Raw genomic sequence first — 9,979 nt, forward strand, 5'->3', positions numbered from 1 at the left:
CAAGATGCCTAGTACAAGAGTGAAGTTTACCCAAAGCAGTAGCAGATTTTTTTTATCCGGAAGAGAATAAAGCATAATCCTCAAAGAGAAAAGTCTTTTCCCTAACATATAAATGAGGGAAAGGGCAGAGAAGACCATCCCGTTCTTGTGGGCTGCGAAGGAAAAAGCCATCATGTCTAAATGCCAGTACACAGGGACCTCGACATGCTTGTGAGGTGGGCTGATGCCAACCTCATGAAGTTTAACCATGCCAAGTGCAAGGTCCTACACCTGGGTCGGAGCAATCCCAGGCACAGCTACAGGTTGGGCAGAGAAGAGATTCAGAGCAGCCCTGTGGAGAAGGACCTGCGGGTGTTGGTTGAGAAAATGAACATGGGCTGGCTTCATTGTGCGCTCGCAGCCCAGAAAGCCAACCGTATCCTGGGCTGCATCAAAAGAAGTGTGACCAGCAGGTCGAAGGAGGTGATCCTGCCCCTCTACTCTGCTCTTGTGAGACCTCACTTGGAGTATTGTGTGCAGTTCTGCAGTTCTGGTGTCCTCTGCATAAAAAGGACATGGAACTGTTGGAACAAGTCCAGAGGAGGGCCACGAGGATGATCAGGGGACTGGAGCACCTCCCGTATGAAGACAGGCTGAGAAAGTTGGGGCTGTTCAGCCTGGAGAAGAGAAGGCTGCGTGGAGACCTCATAGCAGCCTTCCAGTATCTGAAGGGGGCCTATAGGGGTGCTGGGGAGGGACTCTTCATTAGGGACTGTAGTGACAGGACAAGGGGTAATGGGTTAAAACTTAAACAGGGGAAGTTTAGGTTGGATATAAGGAGGAAATTCTTTCCTGTTAGGGTGGTGAGGCACTGGAATAGGTTGCCCAGGGAGGTTGTGAATGCTCCATCCCTGGTAGTGTTCAAGACCAGGTTGGACGAGGCCTTGGGTGAGATGGTTTAGTGTGATGTGTCCCTGCCCATGGCAGGGGGGTTGGAACTAGATGATCTTAAGGTCCTTTCCAACCCTAACTATTCTATGTTTCTATGATTCTACACAACGTTGCCCAGAAATATTAGGGAACGTGCATCTCTACCCACATAAATCTGTTTTAAAAATAGGCACAGAGCTGATTTCCATATGCATATTGTTGAAAGGGATGCTGATTTCTCCAAACTCACTCCCATCGTTCTTAATTTAAAAGCATGCATTGCTTCAACACTAATCTGCCAGCAAAGCTAAAAATGAATTACTCGCAATATACAGTTATCCCAACTTGGCTCAGTCAACACAGTATCAAAGTGCAAAACTAAGATTAGTAGATTATGTCAGAATGAGCTCCCATGGTTTATTTTTGGACTTTATAAATATCCTTAGCCAGTCAGCACGTGTATGCCAAAACATGCTAAACTCCTGCAACCATCACATCATTCAAAAGATGTCAGACTAGCAAGGCAAGCTCAAAGAATTGAAAGCATAGCGCAAGGATGCAAATACCACAAGTATTTGCTCCTCCTGGAGCACAGCAGCAGGCCACAGTTTCTCAGTGTGATTCTTATTATTTGCATTTCTTCTGGCCTTTAGGATGTAAAACCAATATAGCAACAGCCACAGATCCAAAGCTGCCTTTTTGCAGAGCAAATCAAGGGAAGAACCTGGTAGAAAAGGCCACAAGAACCAAAGTAGGACAGACCAAGCAGATTACACATTACAGAAGTGAGACATTTAGAAAGAATTAAGTCATGCCCCTCAAGTGATGCAGTTATAAACTCTTCTAGGGGCACTGTCACGTTTTTGCTAAACTGATTTTAGCAGTGTCAAAATGTCCAACAGCAACTGTAGTGATCCTACAGGCACTAAACCAAACCAAACCTGACCAGAAACTATTCTTGCTCCACAGGCCTAAATGCACAAAGTGTACAAAGACTTTAGTACAGGTTTCTCATTTCCTTTTCAATGCATTTTTTAAGACAACAGTCACATTTTTATGCCTGATAAAAGGAAGTTTTGTTCCCCCCAATAAAAATACGGGATATGGTTTATGACACATCAGTCCAGCATGAGACATTTGCTGCAGAAACTCTAAAGCCGTTTCATGTGCCACTCTTCCCTATGTGAAACTGGTAGAATGGTAATTTCCACCTGAGTGTTTTTAACTTGCCTCCATGCTCTGCCAAGCTGGTCACTCTGAACAGCCTTCTGCAGCAGCATAAATTAAGCTGACTAACTTTGCACAGGATCAGATGGGGTACACTCACACCACCCGTCTGCTTGCAGGCCAGGGAGCCACAATCTCTAGCTGAGAGCCTCAAGACACTGCCTTCAGTGTGGCAATGCTGTTCGCCACTGCTCAAGTTTTGTTGGTGATTGTGTCCACACTTGCAGGGCAAGTTGAACAGCAGCATATTACAGCTTCAGAACCTTCAACTGCATAAGGAAGCAAGCGGCAAAAAGAAAGCACACATGGAGTGGAAGAGCACTAGCATGTTTTCAAACAAGCCCTCGCTACTATAATGAAAGGGTTTATTCCTTTCCCACAGCCCATCGCTGGAAATACCAGGCTTCTACCAGATTACTGAAGGAACAACATCAGAACAGGATGTCATTACAAGGGAAAGTGTGAAATCCGAGCAAGTGAAACAGCAAATGGTTCTAAACCCTATTGATTCATTGAGAAAATGTTTTTGGTGACTGAAATAAACCTACCTCTATACAAATAAAAACCCAGAGTGCCCAAATAAAACCTGCCCGTTAAAACCCAAGAAGGATCCCATCCAATATTCCCAGTAGTAGTGAGCCAGCAAAACAACCAACCCATCAAAGATCTGAGAGAACACCAAATACATTTTGGCAAGCATATTATTTCCTGTATCTGAATTTCAGCGCCAAGCACTCCTCAAATACTAGACCCGAATTTTACAGGCGATCTGCAGCTTTTAAGTTAACTGGTAGCTTCCTACCACTTAAAAAATGCTTAAAATAAAAAATGGTAGTAAGTATAAAAAGTATATGGGAACTATACCGCATCATACCCTTGGACATTAAACTCCAGGTATGTTTTACCCTTTTCTCTTAAGCTGTAACAACAGGTTAAGGGCCTTTGTATTGAAGGTTAACTGCTAACCATAAAACCAGTCAACAGAAGTTTTGGCCTGAAGCATAGGGACATTTAGGGCCATCAGTGTCAGGAAACAGCCCGGGTTTGGCAACACTGAAATCTGTATTATTAGAATTAAAAGTCAGTGTTCCCTTAATATTAACACAGAGGCAGTCAAATCCATCAGCACTATTGTTTTCAGACAGTCTGCCCACTAAGGCAAACAATGCATCATTTACACCTGGTTTACATTTGTAGTTGGGAAGAAAGCCATGCAAAGGACTAGTGGGGGGAAAACCAAGATGTTTTAAATACAAATCTGGATTTTGTAGCAATGCATGTATTCCTCTGCAAATTCCACATCCTCTATCACACAAAAGCTGAGTGCCTGTAATAAAAAAAAAAATCATAAACATGTCTCTGCTTTTCCTTTCCCTATTTCAATATTACCTTTAAGCTTCCCTTTCACTTGAGTGCTGCAAACTGGAAGCTTCAGAAATGAATGCAGCTGGTGGGTGTTTCCCCTCCTTCCCCAAGTTCATGTTGATCAAATTCAGTCACTAGACAATATAAGAAAACCTCAAAATCAACCCCCAAAAAAACCATTTCCCTCCTCCTCAAGAACTTGCAGTTACGTTCAAACCAGAAAACATCAGTAATGTGTACAAACAAATTGAAAATTTTAAATCTAGTCTCTTTAGCTTCTGAATATGAGATATAAAAATTGACCTACTTTATGTAATACTCCCACAGCTGAGTCATCACAGTATCAACTGGTCTCTATCAGCTGCAGTGTATGATCATCACTCCAAAAGAATTATGTATCTCTACTGAAATGCCTCTTCTATCATATTATGTTTAAAATACACTGTTCACAGTGTATAACAGTCCAGACCATAACTGGGGAGGGTGGAAATCTTGAAGCAAGTTTGCACTCTGTGAAGTAGTCCCTGTACAGCAGATGCCATGCCTCGTGGCAAGAGCTTGTAAGCTACAGGACAGAATATTGGACGAGGCTGCAGAAATACAGATTAGTTCCATCTCTGCCACTGTTACAGTATGTAGCTTCAGGCAAGTAATTTAGACTTCTTTCTGTTTCATCAAACAATAAAATGGAGGCAGTGCTGCTCCCTTACAAAATCAGCTGATGTTTATACCACACTTTAGCATATGCATAACACTAGCTGTTCTTTTACATCTACAGAAAAGGAAGGGGTAATGTATCTTTAATACTGGCTTAGTAGGCCTCATAAGAGAAGGTGAAAGTGCTTAATGAACATTAGAAACTCTTCACAGGGGCCTTAATTCATTATAATTCACTCTGGACAGCATCTTCTACAGATTCCTGGCTTGAAGTCCCATCAGAGCAAGCAGGAGTCTTAGTGTCTCAGGGCAAAGCATCTGTTGATAGCAAAAAGCAAATACTCCTTTTTTCAAAACAAGGATTTAATTACTAGTTTCTAGTTAAGTGCTATTCTACGATCACAACATAACGTTGTAGTCTCAGGAGACCAGGAGGAAGTTAAGAGGAACCCAAACTCAGATCTCAAGTGCAGCTAGCATCCTTACACCATTAGCTGAAGTTATACATGCAGAAAAATAAAAAGAATTGAGCATGCTATGCTGCTGGCATTGTTACCCAGAGCCTGAAAAGGACCCAGCACAAGAAGGCTCTAGGTTGTCTGAAGTAAGACGCAATGTACACTGAATACTACCTCTGCTGCCACTGGTGTATTTACATTATTTATTGTAGGAAGTGGTCGAACTTAAAGCACACTGGCAGTTGTGGGGCTGTGGGAGGTAAGATGAAACTTCCACAGGCAAAAAAAAGCAAGGCGGGAGGGTGCAGCTGAAGCCCTGGAGTGCCCAGCGCCAGGTACCCTACACAAACATCCCTTACTCAGGAGAAGGCGGTGCTGTCTGGTCACCATCCCCCACAAAACTCCCTGAGCCCACTTCAAGCACGCCCAAATAAGACCGTTATTTCAAAGGTCACACCACTCACAGGAACGCTCCTCGGATGTCTGCAGCACACTAATCATGGACAGGCCTCCATCTGAGGGGTTTACCAGGCTGTACGTAGGTGAAGTATGTCACCTCATGGCAGACTACAGCACTTTTACTTCCGCAAGGACAAGGAAACAAGCCACACGAGGTGACAGTACTCCAGTATATTTTGCCATCCCCTACCACGGCAGAACTATGCAGGTATTTTAAAACATTAATCCAGATCTGACACTCTCGAGACCTAAGCCAGCAAGAACTGAAGATTGCTATTCAGTATCACAGAAACGGGCAGAAAAATGCACCTGTGAATTTATGCCTAAGACTTCAAAGCTTTTCATTTAGGAACTATTAATTCCAAGCGCATACTGAACGCAGTCTGGCTTCTCGGCTGATGCTTTACAAAGCTGTCACTTTTCTGAGTCTTGAGCCAAAAGGCAATATTTGATATGTAAAGATGTTTGAGAAAGAGGAGGGTAAAGTGAGAAGAAAGATTTGTATGAGTCAGCCATAGTGATAGCGTTTTTAAAGAACAGAAAAAAGACGCATACGCGGATTTCCTCATTCCTGGGTTATCAGTCGCAAAAGATAACGCTCTCAAAGTTTAAGAGAACTTTTAATTGCGACCACTTACGGAGTGGGGAGCCAAGCCCCTCAAAGTACAGACTTTACTCCATTGTTCTCACCACCTTTTTGTTTTCAGAATTCATTCCTCAAATGCCGAAAAGCAGCAGCCTGAACAGGCTCTACTCCAGATACAACAGCCCGTAGAGATACGAGCGGGGCGCTGAGGCACCACCGCTCGGTGCCTGCGCACCCTGGGGCACTCAGCTGAACTTCTTCTCCTCACGGCGGGTCATCGCTCCGGGCGCAGCCCTCACCTCAAGGGCCCCGCAGGTGGGCGGCAGCACGGCCCAACAGTGGGCGGACTGCTGTTCCGCTGCGGGCCGGCAGTGGGGCGGTGAAGCCGCAACAAGGGCCAGTGAGATGAGAAGGCTAGGCCTCCTCAGAAGCAGCCAACCTTATACACCGCCTCTCCCGGGTCACCTGCGGCAGTACCTAGGTGCCTGGGGCTGAGACCTGCCCCTGGGGCTCAGGTGGCACCGGAGATCCAGAGCCTGACATGAGGGAAGGGGATTGTGTTAAGTGCCCCCGTCCCGCGGTGAGCTGCCCCCAGCCCCGACCCGGGGGCGGGCGAACGCACCTGCAGCTGCGCAGGCGGACAACAAAAGGCCCGGTTGGCACCAGCAAGAATAAGGCGGCAACGGCGGCGGAAGCCGCGTCCCGGCGTGTTCCGCCAGGCTGCCGCAGCGCCCGAAGGTCACGGACAGGAGGAAACGTGCCACGCGTGTCGCCACGCTGCTTCCTCACGCCTCCGCCCCTTCCCGCGGGGCGACGTGACGGGCCCTTCTCTACGCACGGGGCGGCGGCTGACAACCTCCCGGCTCCGAAACCGGCAGGGCCTGGCAACCCCGTTCCTGCTCACCTGGCCTGGGGACCGGCCACCCCTCTCATCACACCCACCACCGCCCCCCCGCGCAGCGCCGCCGAGCGCTGCCCCGGGGCCTACTCCCGCCCCGCCTCGGTTCTGACGTCACGCCAGGGGCGGTGGGGGGGAGTCGGAGCGCCGAGGCGACGAAGATTCCACGGCGCGCAGGCCCTTCCCTTTGTGACGTCACGGGAGCAGGGCGAACCTGGCCGGGCGGCGGCGTGGCCGGCGGCCCGCGGGCTCCCGTCACAGCCCCGGCAACCTGTTGCTGCCGCCAGCGCGCCCCGACGGCACCGCCGCCCGCCCCCCCCCCCCCCCGGCAGAAATACACATGGGAACGGGAGAGGGGGAGGAAAGGAAGGGGGAACAGGATTAAAAACACGCGTCGTTACGAAGTTGCAGCCGGAGAGCACACGACATGTTGCCCGCCCCCCCGCCGGCCCCATCCCTCCGATCGTTCCCCCCCCATCCCCGCAGCGCGGGGCCAGGTGGGAGGTGTGCGCAGCCCCGGCGCCGCATTGTTCGCTCCTGTGGAGCCGGGGCGACCGCGGGAGCAGCGGTTCGGGGCGATCGCCCCCACCCCTCCTCACCCCCCCTCCGTAATTATTAAAACGGCGGTTTCCTCTCCCCCCCCCTCCCGCTTTTGTCTGCCTGCCTGGGAAACGTGGACGCCTCGCGTGTTTCGCCAGACTTTCCACCCGCCGTTCCCGTTTCGATGCAATACTTTAAACTCGCCGGCCCCGGGTTCCCCGCTCCTCTGCAATGCGGATGTATTTTAATTCGGAAATTTCGTGGGGGGGAGGAAAGAAGATGCGGGGGGGGGGGGGGCGGGCAGCTCCGAAACAGCTCGCAGCCCCCCTCCACCCCCGGGGCTGCCTTTCAACGTCGCGGGCAGCCGACAGCGCCAGTCAGCTGGAGCCAACTGCAGTTTTTACCGATCTATGGAATAGCGAGAAAGAAAAGTGTCCCGAAGGTCACCCTCCCTTGCCAGAAGACACCCGGGGCTGCGAACGATCGCCACGACCGACAGGCGCGAAAGCAACTCCCAACTTTTAGAAGCTTCTCATCCAACATACCCCAAAGACAGGATTTAAATATACACCCCCCCAACAAAAAATACTTTTTTTTTTCTAACGTGCAGATCAAACCCATTATTCGCTCTGCTGCGTATTTGGCTAATCCACTCAGTTTTTCCAAACGTAAAGAAAAAAAACTCCCCTATGCCAATCAAAACGTAACTGGAGCACGAACAAAAATCCAACTATCCCCCCCGCATTTATACGTTTAAAGGATCAGACAATTATAAGGGCTCGGTTAAGCGGCTGAATAAAGAGACAGGCAGAAACACTGCCCGGGCTGCCGCGGCATCAGCCCCAATTTCCCGAGCCACCCTAATGAATTATCTTAAAACTGCATCGAGCCATTTTCTCGCCATTCTTCAAGTCAAGCCCGAGGACCGGGCGATCCCCGGGCGGTTCGCTTCCTATCGCACGACAGTCGATAGAGCAAGCAGCAGCCGATCCCCCGCAGAAAAGGGGATGTGGTAGTGCGAGAAGCCAGCTCGCCATAACCAGACACTCGGTTTCAACTTAAAGGGCTTCCAACAACCGCCGCCGCCGCTTCACCAGGCGGGGATACACACAGGCAGCCCACTAAAATAAAAACAATATACATCTATACACACCTATAGCATGCAAAAGCGCGATATTAATAAAACCGCCTGAAAAAAAATAATGCAGTTTCGTGACATTATTGAGGCAGCCCCCCCGCCTTTCATCTAAAACTAGATTATGATTGTGTCATTTGAGGTCAATACATTTATCCACTGGAGGAATCGCTGCACAAATCTGGGCTTTTATAACCCAACTGGATAGAAGGTTTCCCCGTTAAAAAGGGGCCTCCGAAACTCCCACACCACAGAAAAAAAAAACAGAAATCCAGTCACACACTGGTTCCGAAAACCTTGTAGCTGCAGGATTAGCGATAAACTTGACATTCACTGCCATTTCCTAAAACTGAGAGTCAAACGATAGATGTTACGGGCACTTACGTATTTCTTCTGAATTATATTCCTCTTGGGTCTTTCTTTGCTCATTCTGGTATCCAGATTCTGATTGCAAAAGGGGACAATTGCTTCATGAATTAAAGCCGCGACAATAATTAAAAAAAAAAATTAAAAATACGGAAAAAAATCCTGGGGGGAGGGGGTTGTTTGTAGTGGTATCTTGTAATCCGACTTTCCTCACAATGTGATTCTCCTAGTAATAAATCCGAGGAACGGGGGACAGAAAAAAAAAAAAAAAAAAAAAAGAATGCGAAGGAGACAAAAAAAAAAAAATCACTTTAGTGAAACATCATAATGGAAAATTTCCCCCTAAACACACACAAAAAAAAAAAGACGCCCTCGGTATCCCCTTTTTCTCTTTCCAGCCACCTAAGCGATCTGCAGGTCCTTAGTGTCAGAGCTGTAGTTACATCTTGGAGAAGAAGGAGAGGGGCCAAAAGGAGAAGATAAATACTCGAGACGTTGGAAGTCACGTTTGTACCGCTGCAGCAGCGGCAGCAGGGAAAGCGGCAGAGACAACTCCAGCTCCGGCAGTGGCAGCTCCGGCAGTGGCGGCTCCGGCGACTCCGGCAGCAGCGAGGGCTGCGCGCACCGTGTGTGTCTCCGCTCCTCCAGCTCCCCCCTAACCAATGAGAACAGCTCTCCGGCAGCAACTTTAAATGGACCTGGCTCCTTTTTTTTTTTTTTCTTTCCCTTTTTTTTTTCTTTAATATATATGTCTGCGTGTGTGTGCGCGCGCGTGTGTATGTATATATATATATACACACACACGGGCGCACGCACACACACACACATACATACACCGCTTAAGGGCCTGCCCTTAACTCCCAACCGGGACAGCAGCCGCAACGCTCGGCCCCCGCTGCGTGCAGCGCACGCAACAGGCCTCGCTGCACGCTCGGTGCGGGTCAGGCGTCACACGCTCCCCTCCTCTCCCCCTGACCCCTCCTCCCACCTCTTCTGTTGTTTGGCATTTAAGCAGGGCCACCCGGCAGCCAAGGTCGCCGCTACCTCTGCGCCACAACCCGAGCGCGGAGTTTGGCGACGGTCCCTCACCGCGCAGCACGCTCGGCCGCCCTGCCCTGCCCCCCTCCCCTCCTCTCCTTTCGTCTCCCCGCCCCGCAACAGCCTCTCTCTCCTCCCAGCTGACAAGGGCTCCCCCACTCACGCTCCAACCCTGCACCCGCCGCGCCTCCTCCTGCCCGGGCACGCACCGGGGCCCGCCGCGGTGGCAGCACCTGGCCTCGCTTGTGGGGCTCCGCGCAGGGCCTGGAGATCGTCCTGGCTCGCAGGAAAGTTGTAGTCCCCTCGCCACAAAATGGCGACGGCAGCGAACTACATCTCCC

The 9,979-nt window shown here is 49.5% G+C and overlaps 1 protein-coding gene across 3 annotated transcripts in view; it reads right to left on the bottom strand.

The window, feature by feature from the left end:
* The window catches only part of JARID2 (jumonji and AT-rich interaction domain containing 2), a 230,681-nt gene extending 220,702 nt beyond the window's left edge, over positions 1 to 9,979 (bottom strand). The window contains exons 1-2 of one of the 3 annotated variants that reach the window (XM_061449518.1): positions 9,848 to 9,979; positions 8,619 to 9,255 (exon numbers count right to left, since the gene is read on the bottom strand). In XM_061449518.1, coding sequence (XP_061305502.1) covers positions 8,619 to 8,663 — 45 coding nt within the window. In that variant the 5' untranslated portion in view covers positions 8,664 to 9,255; positions 9,848 to 9,979. The other 2 variants (XM_061449519.1, XM_061449517.1) reach the window with 2 other exon arrangements.

The sequence above is a fragment of the Pezoporus flaviventris genome, unplaced genomic scaffold, assembly GCF_033815535.1.
Source record: "Pezoporus flaviventris isolate CSIRO_AGI_PZ_B2104156 unplaced genomic scaffold, CSIRO_AGI_Pfla_v1 ptg000007l, whole genome shotgun sequence".
Lineage (NCBI taxonomy): Eukaryota > Metazoa > Chordata > Aves > Psittaciformes > Psittacidae > Pezoporus > Pezoporus flaviventris.